The sequence below is a fragment of the Gracilinanus agilis genome, chromosome 4 (genome assembly GCF_016433145.1).
Source record: "Gracilinanus agilis isolate LMUSP501 chromosome 4, AgileGrace, whole genome shotgun sequence".
Lineage (NCBI taxonomy): Eukaryota > Metazoa > Chordata > Mammalia > Didelphimorphia > Didelphidae > Gracilinanus > Gracilinanus agilis.
This window is the reverse complement of record NC_058133.1, coordinates 104331407-104347950: the sequence shown is the minus strand read 5'-3', so window position 1 is coordinate 104347950 and position 16544 is coordinate 104331407. Positions and strand designations below refer to the sequence as shown.

The following is a 16544-nucleotide window of genomic DNA, read 5'->3' as shown; positions in this document are numbered from 1 at the left end:
CTAATAGGGAACCTAACTAAATGCCTTCCGAGCCAAAATCAGAAACAAAGGAGAAAGCACAACGCCTTTTGGCTTCACAGATAACAGGGCTGCAAAGTGCCCCTGAGGTCTCCTAGGAGATTTATTTCCCTTGTATAAACCCAGCTAAGGAGAGAGGCCCTTCTTTGGCAAGACTAGGATTTGTCTCTCCATCCAGGTCACTATTTGATTTAGTGAGAGAGGAGTAAGATGGGTATTTCTAGGGCCATGGGGAAAAGGGGACTATGAGGTCAAGACTGGGGCAGATCAAGGAGCTACTCACAGGACTCGGAGTCTGGGGAGCTGTTGGCACATCCCCAAGGGGAGCAGCCGGATGCCTGCCCTTGTCAGGGTCCTGGGGAGAGAAGACAAATAGTGCTGGCACTTAGCCTGCAGCCCATGACCCCCCTCTCCCTCTAAAATCACCCTCCAATTCCCCCTCTCTGCATCTCTGGGTCTGATGCTGATGTGGGAGGACAGAACCAACAATAGAATCAGGCAACGGGCAACAAGCAAGAGAAAGACAAAAGTCTGGGGGTCTGGTTGGGGGAGAAGAAAAGTACAGACATATTTGTTTGGGTAAGGAGTGAGAATGATTCCAGGTTTGGCTTTCAACCAAGTTCTTCAAGAAAGCCTTCCCGCCCATTTCTCAACTGATAGAATAGCTTTTTTCCTGTCTCTTTTTGTGTTCTTTTGTTGCATTTATAGATTTCTATTGATTACATATTCATCTTGTCTCCTTCATCCCCCACTGCTACTGAACAATTAGGTCCCTTGAGTCAGGGACCATGCAGGACTGGGGCTGGCTAGGGTGGGGAGTTGAGGTGGGAAGCAAGGGAGTGGAGGATATTGAGGAAGGAGCATGCAATCCATTGGTCATGTCGAATGGTCCCTGAATATCCAGGAACCTCAGTGAGCATTAACCCCTCTCTCTATCCTATCTCAGGGCCCAGTCTTCCCCAAGAATGGTGGGCATAGTAGGTGAAGACAGACATACATCCTTGTCAGAGCTTTTACTTCTCTCTGGGAAGGCAGGTGAGAACATTCCTGTCTGAGCTCCATTGGAGGTCTTCACCCCTCAGACCCCCTCCTCTCATAGGTGCTTTCTTCCTAGAACCATGGTTTTCAGGAAGGGCCCAGGCATCTTTCATTCCTCTCCTGGCTTTGATTCTCACTCTCTAGACTTCACCAACATTTGCCCTCCTTCCCCTTCTCATCTCTCTGTTAAGTGTTGTCTTTTCCCATTAGAAAGTAAATTCCTCAAGGTCAAGAACTATTTAGTTTTTGCTTATATTCATAACTCCAGTGTTTAACAAAGTGTCTAGCACATTGTAGGTGCTTAATAAATGCTCACTGGCATGACTTAGCAAGGAGTGGAAGGAGATGTGAGAATCAGAATAAGGACTGTTAAGAGGCAGTAGGAGAGGAAGGTTACCTGCAGAGAGAGAGAGGGCAAGGTGGGGTAAAAGAGAGGACTAGATTGGAGGATGGGTGTTGGCACAAGGAATGTTGTATGTATCAGCAGAGAACTGAGACCAAGGACATCAATTTTATTTTTCCATTTGGGAAGCTTTCAAGTAGAGAACAGAGCAGAAGCAGCCTTCCTGTTATCTCTTCTCTCTGCTAATTATTTCCTATTTATCCTGTAGCTTGCTTTGTAAATATTTGTCTTTCCCATTTGATTGTAAGCTTCTTGAAGGCAAGGACTGTCTTTTGTCTCTTTCTGAATCCCCAGCATTTAGCACAGAGCCTGGAATGTAGAAGGTGTTTAATTAATGTTTATTGATGTATTGGTTAATTGAGAGAAGAGACCATCTAGCAAAAAGACCTTTGAAATTGCTTTTTTTAGTCTAAGTCTTATTATAGACAAGCTAGTTGAGTTTGGGCAAGTCACCTAACCTTTCTGGGTATTATTTTCCCCCAACCATATTACAAATTCTCAAATGTATACAAGAATTGTATTATTCCTAAGAGGTTATTGCAAGAAAAATAGAATCAATCCATCAATAACCCATATTTATTAAGCACCTACCACAAGCTAGGCATTGTGCTATGCACTGGTGGGAGCTTAGAAACAAAAGCTCTCCGGAAATATAAAGAAGCGGGTCTGGATAATTGTCTGTCTTCTCTGGCACCAGTGCTTCCCCATGGCTTTTTAAGAAAACCCTTTCCTTCTGTCTTAGAACCGATTGTTCTTGTTCTAAGACATAAGAACGATAAGGGCTAGAAAATTGGGGCCAGGTGACTTGCCCAGGGTCACACAGCTAGAAAGTGTCTGAGGCCAGATTTGAACTCTGGTCTTCCAAACTCTAAGCCTGACTCTCTGGGCCTGTTAGCTGCCCCTTTCCCCATGGCTTTTGAGCAGAGGAAATTTAAGGATCAAACTAAAAAATTCATCACATGTAGCTAAGCCAAAGAACAGAAAAGAAGCCCTAAGCCCCACATCCTCCCTTCCTGTGACCAACAATGGCAAGCTCCTAGAGAAAACCCCTGAATGGGGAAAGTTGTAAGTGTTACCCCAAGGAGCCAAAGCCTCACCAAGAGGACTCTTCTAGCTCAGCTACCTCCCCAGGCCCACTGGATGACAAGAGTCAGGACCAAAAGTCAAGGGAGTATAGGTCTGGGAGGGACCAGGTACAGAATCAAGGCCAAATGGCAGGAAGTAACTATCATAGAATCCTAGATTTAGAGCTGGAAGACCTCTGAGAGGTTCTTTCATTTAAATCCCTCATTTTATATATGTAGCTGGCCCAGAGAGGGTAAGTAGTTCATCTAAGACTATACAGCTAATAAGTGGCAAAGCTGAGATTTGAACTCAAGTCTTTGGATTGAAATGTGCTTTTCCTTTGTACCCTGAAGCCTCAAGAAAGAGATCTCCTTTGAGCAAACCAAGGAGGGTGACGGTGGGGAGATAGAGATAGGAGCATAAGAAAGGTCCTCCAAGTGGGTAGACACTGCTACTCACAGGATCTCCAAGCTGGTGGTGCCTTTGAGATCAGGGAGCTCTGTGATATCAGTTGCACCATTCAGTGACCTAAGAATGAAGAGCAGAAACCTCTAAGGAGATGGTTTTGGTGTGCTGGGAGGTAAAAGTCCAAGTGAGTTCTCTGCTAAAGAAAAGTTTGAGAATCCTCATTGCCAAACCCTCAAACCTTGGCTTTCTTCCTCCAAGGACCCCATCTTCTAAAGTTCCCTCAACAATCTCTCCTACGTCAACTACAGTCGGTAGAGTTGGACTCAGAAGTCAGCCTCGAGGGAAGCTGGACACATTTGAACAAAATATATTCATGTGGTCAACCCACCCTGCCTGTCATAGAGACAAGAAGAACAAGTAGGAATAAAGCAAATGCTAGGGGAATTCCTTTGCATTTTGACCATGAAAAAAAAAAAAGATAAACAACAAGTGTATATTAGAACTCTTTAAAGTCAGTAGCTCAGATCCTCGGGATCAAAAGGCTGCAACACTGGCACCAAGAATGGGCTTGGAAGGGCCGTTATCCAAACACCTGGTACAAACTGGGGGTCGTGACAAGTATTCGTTTAAGCCAAGACAGAGCCAGATTTCTTTAAAACTTCTCTGTACATTGCGTGTTCCTGCCCACACTCTATAGCATTCAGTTGTGTTCATTCATTCACTCATGCATGCATGCAAAGAACACGGATCATAGACGTACTACATGTGGGACACTTTACTAAGTGCTTTGAGAAATACAAAGGAAAACAGATGGTTCAGACCCTCGGGAAGCTTATGGTCTAGGATGGGAAGATAAGACATGCCCACAGATAGCTATAATAAAAAATAGAGTATGGCAAATTCTTATAAGTGAAAGATAAAGTACTGTGAGATTGATTCCTTGAGAGCAAGGACTATCTCATTTTTGTGTTTGTAGCCTCAACATAGGGCCTGGCACATGGTAGGCCTCATTAGATGTCTGTTGATTATTTAATATATGAGTAAAAACTTATGGCAAATGATTTATAAAAGAATTCTAGAGTTTCATTTATTTTATGATTTGAGTACCACCTGCAACCAGGAAAATCCAGTGTGAGGTTTCATTAGCTAAAAAGCTTATATCGTTCTGATTAGCCAGAGTCAGACTACTATGCATTGGCCCTCTTCAAGAATGAATCAACTGACTCAGTGGATTGAGAGTCAGGCCTAGAGACGGGAGGTCCTGAGTTCAAATCTGGCCTCAAATACTTCCTAGCTGGGTGACTCTGGGCAAGTCACTTAACCCCCATTTCCTTGGCCTTACCACTTTTCTACCTTGGAACCAATACACAGTATTGATGCTAAGACAGAAGGTAAGGGTTAAAAAAACATGAATCGACTAAGTACCAAGTTTTCTGCAATTATCTTCAAGGCATGCCCCCCTTTCCTGACACAATGATAATTATAATCAACATTTATATGTCAATTTAAGATTTGTAAAGCACTTTGCATATATTTCCTTTGATCATCACAACAGGTCTGTGAGGTAGTTGCCATTATTCCCATTTTTATTGATAAGGGAACTAAGATTGACAGAGATGAAGTTTCTTGCCCACAGTGATAGAATGCTAGGAGGTTATGTCTGAAGAGATATTTGAACCAAGGTCCTCCTGACACCAAGTCCTGCTCTTTTAGCTACTAAATTAAGCTGCTTCTGCTGTAGTCTAACTGGCTTCCAAAGCACTGATGTTTCCCCTCAGCCTGCTATTCTAGGGACTCAGGCTCCCCTGGCATGTAGAGCAGCTCCCCTGACTCATGAGCCTTTAGGGAGTTTCATGAGATGTGGCACGCTGACTAGAATGATGAGTCTTTTTCCATGAACAGTGGATGCTCTTGTCTCCCCATCTAAACCATCAAGAGTTTAAGAGTAGGGGTCACCCTACTTATCTTATCCTTTTTAGCACCCCTTCAGAATTAATAAATGTTTGTTGGTCATGATTCTAACATGATGGACTAGGCCACATGGAGCAAAGATTTCCAGAGAAAGTGGGAGCTGAGCTAGGTTTTAGAGAAAGAGAGTGGCTAAAGCCACAATGGGTCTTTTCCCTGGAGATGACTTAATTTGGGAAAAGAGAACAAACTTTCTTCCAAAGACAATGGATGATCATTGACATTGGCTTGGAGGAAGCCATTCCTTTCCTGGCCAATCCAGCACACAGAACCAAGCAAAGAATGTATCTGTGCATACCCTGTATAAGTAGGGACATGCTGGTAAAGTTTTAACAACTATGATTCAGTTATATATATATATATATATATATATATATATATATATATATATATATATAATCTTGATCTCTTTCTTAAGTCTAGACAATCAACAAAGCAATAAATCAAGCTCTATTTGTTGCAGTTGCTGATTTCTGAGGCGTAAATGCTCATCATGAAAATTTAACAGTGGCTTAGGTGACTGGTAAGAACTAGTCCCAGCATACCCCTGTTATGACCCATCAGAAAAGACAAACCTGGAACATGCTCTAAGAACTAGACTTTCAATTAATAACAATAATGATGATCACTAATGTTTATATAATACTATGTGGAAGGTACTGTGCTAAGTTTTTTACAATTATTATCTCCTTTAATCCTCACAATAACCTGGGAAGTGGGTGCTATGATTATCCACATTTTATAGGTGAGGAAACTGAGGCAAACAGAAGTTGTGATTTGCCTAAGGTTAATCTAGCAAGCTAGTAAGTGTCTGAGGCTAGATTTGAACTCAGGTCTTCTTGACTTCAGGTCCCATACTCTATCCACTGCAGAACCTAGTTGCCCCCGTCCCTCTCAGATTGGCCAGTTCCTCTCATTTTATTCAGTATATGTGGAAAACATCGTACATAAGAGGACTTTGATGAAAACTGGTGAAAATTCTCTTAAAGGAAGTATTCCCTTTTCTTGAAGAGAGGAGCTTGTTTTACCCATTTTAAGATCTGGGGAAATCTATTGAAGCCCCCAGTGGTTGGGTTGACCCTCAGGAATTTGAGACTTATCTTGGAATAAAATTTTGCTCATTCTACAGGGAAATTCTCATGTCAACTAAGGGCTTTAATCAATAGAACTTTTGTCAGGGAAAGTAAGAAAATCTTGGGGAAAGCTGAGGTGGGAAAGGGGTTGGAGAAGGGTAAAGATAAGAAATCCTAGCTATCCCAGCCCACTTATTCCAACTTACAATGTATGAAGCTTTGGCAGGTACTGAAAAGCTGACCGTCCCACAAACTGGATTGGGTTGTCATAAAAGTGGCTGGAAAGAGAAGACCCAAATTCCCAGTTCAGCTATACAGCTATACCAATTCTCCTCAAACCCTTTTACCCAACACCAACTTAGTTCTCCCAATTTTTTCTCCTACCAATGGGAAATGAGTTCAGAGAGACTGTAAGAACACAGCCCTTCTCCTTGTTTCTCTTTAGGATCTCTGGAATGGTAGTTCCACTCAACCCCCACCCCACTCCCACTACCAGAAAAAAACCATATCCCTTACTGCCCAGGAGAATGCTGTCCCTTACATAGTCTGTAGTAATGGGTTCCCCACAAATGCCTTCTCGGGAATGGCCTTGATGTTATTGTTATGGAACCCCCTAGGAGAAAATAAACCACATACAGTGAAGAAATGAAAGAGAAAATTAGTACAATGAGAGAAATGGATGGTCCATTTAGCTTTGTCTTCCTAGAGCAAAGCACTGGCTTTGGAAACCTTTTATGGCCTCTTCCAGCCTTAAATCTATAAGCCTAAGGTCCTGTGACCTGTTTCAGAGCTGAGCCTAAGGGCCTGAAGTTCAAATCTTTCTCAAAGCTATTCTTTGTAATAAACCAGGGACTTCTCCTTTTACTTGGGAGGTATGAGAGAAATAGGGTTGAAGTGCCTCAAAGCTTAGGTAGGCCACAAAGAACTTATAGGTTATGTAGACATTTCCAGAACTGGAGGTTGAATGGGGCATTCAGCTCCCATATTCAGAGATCTGGATAGGCAGGTCTATTTTTCAGGATGAAGGGGTAGATAAAAAGAGTGGGAGCCCAGAGTGTAAACATCGCCTCAGGACCACTCTGGACCAGGGGATCTGAAGAGGAACATTTTCTAACAATGATTGAAAACGATGTGTGAGGACCCTTAAGAATCTGCATCTTCACGAAGAGGAGGATACCAGGCTAAATTATCATTTGTATGTATAATTGTGATAGATCTATGGATCTAAATGAGTTCAGTGGTCCCAAGATACCTAATTTACTGAGCCTGAGGCCATCCTCATTTTGGAGTTCATTTTACTCCCTCGGCTTTCCTCTGAAAACTAAAATCTCTCTACTTTCACCTTCCTTCTCTTCTTTGGCTCATGTATCAATTTAAAAAATGCTCTTCTAAAACTAATGTCTTTACCTGTACTCTTGATCCCATTATCTTACTTCTTTCCTAGAGGGCCTTGCACCATAAGTCATCCCCAATGTAATCCTCTCTAATAGCTCCTTCCTCTCTACTTATAAATACTCTTGGAGATTTCCTGTCTTTAAAATAAAAACAAATTCCCATCTCCTTTGGCTTTGGTGATACTACTCTCTCCAGTTTTTCTCGTATGACTATAACCATTCCTTTTCTACCTCCCTCAGAGACTCTTCCTCTTCCTAAATATATGTGTCCCCCAAGATACAGCCCTGAGCCTCCTTGTGTCTATGCTCATTCTTTGAGAGATTTCATTAGCTCTTATGGCTTCTATTCTCATTTTTAGGGCAATGATTCCCAAATCTCCATCTCCACCTTGTGTTGCTCCCTTACTTTTTATGGTATGCTGCTACCTAGATACCCTGATATTGCCTCAAATTCAAAATGTCTTTAACTGAAATAAATTCTTATGGATTGGTTGGCCGATAGTTTCATTTCCTTTTTCTCTTAAACCAGTCCCTCCTCTTGAATTCCCTCAACAGAACCTTTCCAACGTCATCAAGATTCATCTTTGACTCCTTCTCTCTGGCGGCATGAGGTCCAGCTGTGGTGAGGACCCTGAGGCAAAGACCATGCCATGTATCTGGGGGGAGAAGGAATCCTGGGCCAGGAAAGGCTAAGAGTCATTTCTCTTGATGACAAACCCAGTAGAAATGCTTCAAGCCAAGTTAATGAGGTCTGTGAACACTTATTCCTAAATTCTGAGGGAGCTGAAGCAACTTCAAAGGAATGTGAATGGGGAGGAAAGATGAAGAAGACTCCTAAGCTGGAGCTCCCTCTGCCTCTGACCCAGACCCTCCACCACAGCTGACCTCTCTCCTAAGAAGACAAGACCCGTGGAAACCTACAGAGGCTCTTACAATTCCTGGAGTCTGCCAAGGGTCCGGATGGCCACAGGGAACTCCAGCAACTCATTATAATTCAGATCTCTGGAAGGCAAAAGCAGAGTAGTTATTAGAGGGGAGACTTAATAGGGCATGTCAGGGTCCTGGAGAAATGGAAACTTGGCCCTGGGTTCAACCAGAGAGATGGGTTTTCCAACCTTGAAGATACAGCTGCCAACGTCTGGAAACAAATTTTAAAAATATTCACACTCCATCCTGCTGCCCAAATCACCAGGCATGCATTTTTTTTCCTGTAAAGAGAGACCATCTTAGGGGAAAGGGGAAGGATTCAATGAGAGGAACTAATTTCAGACTCTAAGAGACATTGACCTATTTCTGGAGATGGAAAAATGGAGAAGGGCTTGCCACGGTCTTCCATCTTAATGCCCTGTCACCAGGTCTAGCAGTCCCGTTAGAAGTTTCCCTTGGCATTCGCAGCCTATGCTGTGGTCCTGTTATAGAAAGTGACCATGTTTGGGGTTTATAAAATTTGTTTGCCTTCCTGTGCATGCAGTTCACACTAAGTGTCCTTACTCTGTGATCCTTACCCTGGTGCCTCCTCAGTAATCAGAGTGCTCATCCTCTTTCCTTCTTCCCTTTTCCTACCCAGCAACTCTCCCCTCCCTTCTACCCATCCCCTCACCCCTCTCCCAGCACGCCCCGCAGGAGGCAGTGAGGCAGAGGCCTCCAGTGAAGTCCAGATGCTCAGAGCTGGGTCTCAGGAGTGAGTCACGAACGGTGGGAGGTGAAGGAGAAGCGGTGCCAGCGGCTGTCTTGAGCCCTCAGGATGGCACCATTCTTCACCTTCTCAGGTCAGCCTCCTAAAGCCACACCCACCCTGACAACTGGAAAAATGCTAGAGCCTAGGGACCACGTGGAGGCCCTTTAATTACAGGGCACCTTAGCAGGTTCTGTGGGTATAAATACCATGTTAACACGGCGATAATGACAGACTCCTCCAGATTGCTGGGTCATTACATTTAATAGTCTCACAGGTAATTCGTGGCAACTCTGCACCAGGGCTGAGAGAACCCAGACAAGCGTCTGACTGCCAGCCAAAGGCTGCATCATTGTCCCCCAACTACCCCCTCACTAATTAACCTGTTATCTCAAGAGTCCCTCCCCTGCCATTCATGCCTCCCTGTTGCATAACCCCTTCTGCTCCCTCCGTTCTCCACCGAGACCAGCTCCTTGCTCCAATACATCCTGAACTTCATTTCCAAGTGGAATATTCCATGGTTTGAGGAGAGGACATCACACAGCAGACGATGGCAGCTCAAGGAATGTTAGAGCGAGAGGGGACCTTCGAGGTCATCTAGTCCAGTTTACTCATTTGACCCTAAAATTAAATGTCCACCCCAAGGTCACATCAGCTATAAGTAGAACAGCTTCCCTGATTCCAAAGAAATTCAGTGTCTTTTCCATTACCTCACATCCCCTCTCAGCCTGAAGAAAGGAGTTCTCATTGCAGAAGAGAGATGAATATGAGGCAACTGAGGGGACACTTAGGTGATTCAGTGGATAGAAAGCCAGAACTGGAAATGGGAAATCCTGGGTTCCAATCTGACCTTAGACATTTCCTAGCTGGTGACCCTGGGTAAGTCACTTAATCCCAATTGCCTTCACCTTACCACTTTTCTGTCTTAGAACCAATACTTAGTAATGATTCTAAGAAGAGTTTTTAAAAATATTAGACCATAGACAGGGACTTTTCAGACTACTATGGAGGTTGAAGACTAGATTGGGCAATTGGGTTACAGGCGTTGAGGAGATGAGGAGGGACAGGAAATCCCTTTTCTTGGACATTGGTATTCACTGGTTGAGAGGAGATGAACCTAGAGACAGACCTGGGGAATTAGTGACTTTATTGTCAGCCAGGTGACACAGATTCAAGCCTCAACTCTGCTCACTGTGTAATCATGAGCAAGTTATTTCAATTCTTTCATCCTGAAGTTTCCTGCCCACCCCCACCCCTTTAAAATGGGAAACAGCTCTTGTTCTCTCTCTGTACCTGCAACAGGTTCACGGGTTTGTTCTTAAAAAAATTCTTTATTAAGAATTCTTTAAATTTAAACTATTATTATGGTCCCTTTCTCTGAAATTCTGTGATTCTTTGATTCTAAAGTAAGACTCATTTAATAGCAGCTTCCAGAAAGACTTTTGCAAAGATGGCTCTTCCTGTTTTCCCCTAAAAATGATAGACAGGACAAAAAAGAAACAAAATTGCTGGAGATTCTCACAAAAAAATTAAAACTCATCCAAAAAAAGATAATAAATGAATGGAAGAAGAGAGGATACAAAAAATGAAGAAAAAAAAGCAATTACCCCAAATAAGCTGGAAAATCTAAATAAATTCAAAGAAGTCTTAGTTAAATTCATGGGTGATAGATTAAAAATGTATAAGAAGAATTGAAGAGGTTTTGGAAGGATTGTCCCTAAACTTTGAAACTGACGTCAAAGAGAACAACCATGTTCTCCCCCCTACAACCTTGTCCTAAATAGAAGCCCTGGCACCCTGATGGTGATGGAACCCAATGCTGAGGGACCATAGGACCAACTCGCTGGGGCAGGGGCTGATGGCCCTTTTTCTTATTCATTTCATCAAATCTTTGCTACAGTAACCAAATCAGATAATTCACTTACCTAAGCAGGTACCTTTCCGGAAGTAGTTTTATAGATATGAAGGGGAAGGAGAAGACTGAAGAAACAACTCAACAGAGAGTTGGAATGGGCAAAGAGCACAGAGTGGGTGGATTTGTTATTCAGTTGTTTCAGTTGAGTCCAACTCTTGGTGACTCCACTTGGGTTTTTCTTGGCAAAGTTACTGGAGTGTTTTTCTTTTCCAGCTCACTTTACAGAGGAGGAAACTGAGGCAAACAGGGTGAAGTGACCTGCCCAGAGTCACATAGCTATTAAGTGTGAGGCTGGATTTGAACTCAAGTCTTCCTGACTCAAGGTCCAGGACTCTATCCACTACATCACCTAGCTGGGAGGATAATTTGTATATGTACTCAAGAAACTAAGAGAATGGAAGGAACTTGCAAAGAATTACACTGGCTGTTCCTCATTAACCCTGCCTCATAGAATCCTTCTCTTTCTTAAATACCATCTTGAATACCACCAACTACCTAGGAGCTGATCCTCCTACTCTTAGTGTCTTCCAGAGAGAAGGCTGCCTTTTATTTCACTCCCTTGTGCTCTCTCTGTCTCTCTCTCTGTCTCTCTCTGTCTCTCTCTCTCTGTCTCTCTCTGTCTCTCTCTCTCTGTCTCTGTGTCTCTCTCTCTGTCTCTCTCTCTCTTTCCCCCTCTCTCTCTCTCTGTCTCTCTCTTATATATGTATGTATATATGTATATATGCATATATACACACACATATTCTTGATATACTTTTATTGTTCATTGTTTTCTCCCCTTAGAATATAAACTTCTTGAGAATAGGGACCATTTTATGCTTTGATTTTGTATCCCTTGCACAGTGCCTGGCACCTAGTAGGTGCTTAATAAAATCTGATGATTGATTGATTGTGCAGACCCAAACAAATGAGATGGCCTCTACACTAGTTCACTGACCTAGGCAATTTTGAAAACTCTCCTTTTCTTGGTGTCGTATAGGCAAAATTTCAGATAAAGCTGGTTCTTCTAGGCAACCAGTTCTTTTCCAGGGAGAGTATTATATGGAACCTGCTTTGGACTACCACCAGAGACACCTTGACCCCTCTTGTTGGTAGCTTTGGTTTACCAGAGCTGCCCTTCTTTGGGAAAACTGCAGCACACTACTAGAAGCGGCCTGAGGAATAGCCCTTTCTGGCAAATAGTAAGCTACTGGTCTCTTTTCTGGAATGTTTTATAATGCTCTGACCACCAACTGGAAAATCGATTCATGATTTTATGGTCTATTATTTTTAATTGCTGAGGATCAGCCCAAAGATGGTGAAGAGTTAATTGTTCTGCTCATTTCCCAAGAGCTCAGTGCAAACAGGGAGGGGTCCAGGCGAGGAGAGTCTGGCTCTAGAGACAAGCCAACCTTTGGACCCCCTGAATGAACCATAGCCTGCACCTTATCGCTACTTACTGCTAACCTTTTACACTGTATATTGGGGCCATTTTGCATCACATTCAATCAAAATGATTCTAAGTCTGTATGCTATGAAAATAATAGAAAGTAAAATAAAAGCATATCCTGAAAGTAAAACATTAAACAAAAATAAAATAAAATATTACATATAATTGGGAAAAGAATAAATTGTAAATATATTTGGGAAAAATAAAATAAATAAAATATTACATGAAATTAATATAAAAATATGTAATTGAGGAAAAATAAAATATTAAAAAAAGAATAAAATTAAAGCATATCTGAGACTCACTTAAGGCAAAGAAACACACAACCCTAATTCCTTCTGGCTGTGCAAAAATTGGTCATGGTCCAGGCCTGTGATTCCATTAGGATTAAGGAATTAACTCCTATTGAGGAAACTCCCACTTGCAAATGAAGATTATCAACTATTCTGTATCTAAGAGTCTTAGGAAGTTGCTCAATACTCTGAGAACTTAATTGATTTGCAGTGGGTCACACAACCAAATGGAGCTGGCACCAAGGGCATCCTGATTCCAAGGCGAACTCTCTATCCACCGTCTGTCTCTCTGTAGAACTTTATTGTTTTAAAATCCTGTTTATTATTTGTAGATAGTCAGAAAGAAATAGAATGTCAGAGTTAGAAGGGTCATAGATCCAACTCCTTCATTTTTTTTTTTGATGAAAGAAATTAAGCTCAGAAAAACTGATTTGTTCAAGATTACACAGCAAGGTGGCAGCTAGACGACTCTGGATAGAGCCAAACCTGAAGATGGAAGGACCTGCATTCAGATGTGGCCTTAGATATTTCTTAGCTGTATAATCCTGGGCGAGTCTCTTGAACCCCATTACCTAGCCATTATCACTCTTCTGCCTTGGAAGTGATGCCTAATATTGATTCTAAGATAGAAGGTAAAGGTTTAGGGGGAAAAATGGAAAAGGGTAAATGTACCACCAATGAAGATGCTACTAAAGCAATTATTATGAGTTATTTTTCCCAATTATATGCCAACAAAATAAATAAGTGAAATGAAAGACTATCTACAAAAATATGAACTGCCTAGACCATCAAAGGAGGAAACAGAATATCTAAATAAACCCATTTCCAAAAAAGAAATTGAACAGGCCATAAAAGAGCTTTCTAAGAAAAAAGCATCTGGACCTGATGGATTTAAAAGTGAATGTTACCAAATATTTAAAGATCAACTAATTCTAATACAAATATTCCTGAAGAAGAGCTAAAGAGAAGAAGGCCAGTACAGGGGATAGAGAGATAGCCTCAGAGTTAGTTGGATCTGGGTTCAAGTTCTGCCTTTAACAATACTGACTATGTGACCCTGCATCAATGAATCTGGCCGACTCTAAAACTAGGCAGTGCAGAGCAGACGCCTATGTGCACTGGAGTTCCTCTTTGGATTCACTCAAGTTAATTCCCTAGGAAATCACAGATCTAGTAAAAAAAAAATAAAGTAGAAATCAGCCTCCCTTTAAATTTCAATCATTTATCTTAATTGTCCTTTCTGAGGAAACATAGAATGAATATTTTCTTCTATATAGACAATCAGCAAAGGATCTAGCTTGGAGTTCTCCCAAACCCAACAGCTTTCTAGATGGCCAGCTTCTCTTTATTTATTTATTTGTTTGTTTGTTCATTTATTTATTTAAAACACTCACTTTCAGCCCTAATAGTAATTCTAAGACAGAAGGGCAAGGGAAAGGCAATTGAGGTTAAGTGACTGGCCCAAGGTCACATAGCTCATAAGCGTCTTAGACTACATTTGAACCCAGGTCCTCCTAACTCCTGGTCTGGCTCTCTATCCATTGTGCTATCTAATTGACCCTCAGCTTCTTTTTAGAACTGTTTCAGGGGACCTTTGCCTTCATTCCTAGAATTTATAGTCTACATTTTTCCTGAGCCCCATTTTATTAGGCTATTGTGAAAAGCTTTGTAAACCTGAAAGCACTTGTAAATATGAGTTATTGTTATAAAAGCTGATATTTATATGTTGCCTTAAAGTGTGTGACAGGTTTTAGATATATTATCTCATTTGATTTTCACTTCTCTGAGATAGGTATTTTATTATTCCCATTTTACAGGTGAGGTAAGTAAATTTAAGAGGTTAAGTGATCTAACTAGAATCACACCATTGACAGAGGCAGAATTTAAACTCAAGTTTTCTTTACTCCAAATCCAGCATTCTATCATTACTGTTGTTGTTGTTGTTGTTCAGTCCTTTTCAATCCTATCTGACTCTTTGTGACCCCATTTGGGTTTTCTTGGCAAAGATACTAGAGTGGTTTGCCATTTCCTTCTCCAACTCATTTTACAGACAAGGAGACTGGAGCAAACAGGGTTAAGTGACTTGCCCAAGGTCATACAACCAGTAAGTATCTGAGGCTGGACTTGAACTCAAGAAGATGAGTCTTCCTGACTCCAGAACCAGCACTCTATCCACTGTGCCACCTAGCTATCCTTCAGTGCAAAATACAGTGGGACTATGATCTCCTCTGAGCTGAACACTCTATATTGAAGTACTACAAATGTAGCATAAGTTTGCCTTGTTTCATTTATTTGTCAGTAGCCACATCACCTTGCTAGTTGACATGGAGCTTGCAATCAAGCAAAGCCTTCAGACTTTCCCCATGACCCACCGTTAGACATTCATAATAGACATTCAAAGGAAATATTAACAAAATTGAACTAAGCAATCTCTCTTCTGATGGGTCCTTGTGCAACTAATTACTTCAACTTCAGTGCATAATTTTCTATTTACCTGTCTCTATCACCTTGAATGATCTTTAATCTAGAAAGAGTTTTTGTTTGTTTCCCCCCCAAATGGCTGCTTGAATTTATTTGTTTGATGCTTAATGGCTCTGGCACAAAAGAAAAATTAGCCACTATTAAGAGAATAGAAATACAGATTAAAAAATCATAAGAGCTTGATAGTAATTAGTGTTAAACAACAAAAGTAACCTTAAATGTTTTTGCCAGCAAATAGAAAATGAATGTAACAGATAGGGCAGCAAGAGGGTGTCCTCAAACATGAGGAAGAGAATAGAAATCTAAGAAAGATGATCCATAAGAGAAAGAGAAAAAAGATCCTTATTAAGTTCCATCTTATTTGTTTTGGTCTATAGTTCCTACCTGTTGAGATCCCTTTGAATCTTTATTTTGGCATCTAAAGTTTGCCAAAATATTGCTCCCAGCTTCATGTCGTCTGAAAATTTAACAAGCATGCCAGTAATATTCACTTAAACTCTGTCTTGGCTGTTTCATCTGTTAAATGGTGATAATAATAGCACCTGTTTCACAGGATTGCTGAGAATAAAATGAGATACCTATTCATTCTGTGCTATTTGTGTCCATACCTTCCCACAAAATATCCATAGAGAATCCATTTGTAAGGTACTGTTATGTCAATATTTTAATTGCCGAATGGGACAAAACAAAAGAATGTATGTGTAAGAAGACTGATAAAACTGGCTTGAGAAGAAACACAGACCTTCAGAGAAAAATGTTTGAGAAGAGTCTGTGCTAAGAGGACCAGTTTGCAGGGAGCATTGACTACTTTTAAGATGGTTACAGTGCACTGTGGTTTATCAGCCTATCTACACGTGAATTATTTCAGAATTGTGAAGGTTATAACTGAGAAATGATCAATTAAATAACTGTTGAGGACTACGGGGCAATTAAACAAAGATCTCTGGCTTTAGACTTGACAAAAAGTACATTTAACAAAATTCACATCATAAGGGGGCAGCTGGGTGGCTCAATGGATGGAGCCAGGCCTGGAGACAGAAGGTCCTGGCCTCAAATCTGGCCTCAGATACTTCGTAGCTGTGTGACCCTGGCCAAGTCACTTAACCCCCATTGCCTAGCCCTTACTGATCTTCTGCCCTGGAACCAGTACACAGAACATAAGAGTGTTAAAAAAAAATTCACAGCATAAGTGAAAAATGAGCTTCTGTCTATTGATTTGAAGCATTAAAAGGCAGAAGATGGCCAGATGAAGATAGAAGTTCATCTCTGTCTAACCCCTTTGTTTTACAGAGGAGGGTCCAAGTTCAATGACTTACTTAAAGATCACAAATTGCCGAATTCAAACCTGGGGCCTCTGATTCCAAAATCCATTCCACTACCCACA

At 41.4% G+C, this 16544-nt stretch overlaps 1 protein-coding gene across 1 annotated transcript in view; it reads right to left on the bottom strand.

The window, feature by feature from the left end:
* LGR6 (leucine rich repeat containing G protein-coupled receptor 6) overlaps window positions 1-16544 on the bottom strand; it is a 186124-nt gene that overhangs the window by 20896 nt on the left and 148684 nt on the right. Inside the window, exons 7-11 of the mRNA XM_044674923.1 lie at window positions 8301-8369; window positions 6515-6586; window positions 6180-6251; window positions 2984-3052; window positions 302-373 (exon numbers count right to left, since the gene is read on the bottom strand). Coding sequence (XP_044530858.1) covers window positions 302-373; window positions 2984-3052; window positions 6180-6251; window positions 6515-6586; window positions 8301-8369 — 354 coding nt within the window. The remainder of the gene's footprint in view (window positions 1-301; window positions 374-2983; window positions 3053-6179; window positions 6252-6514; window positions 6587-8300; window positions 8370-16544) is intronic.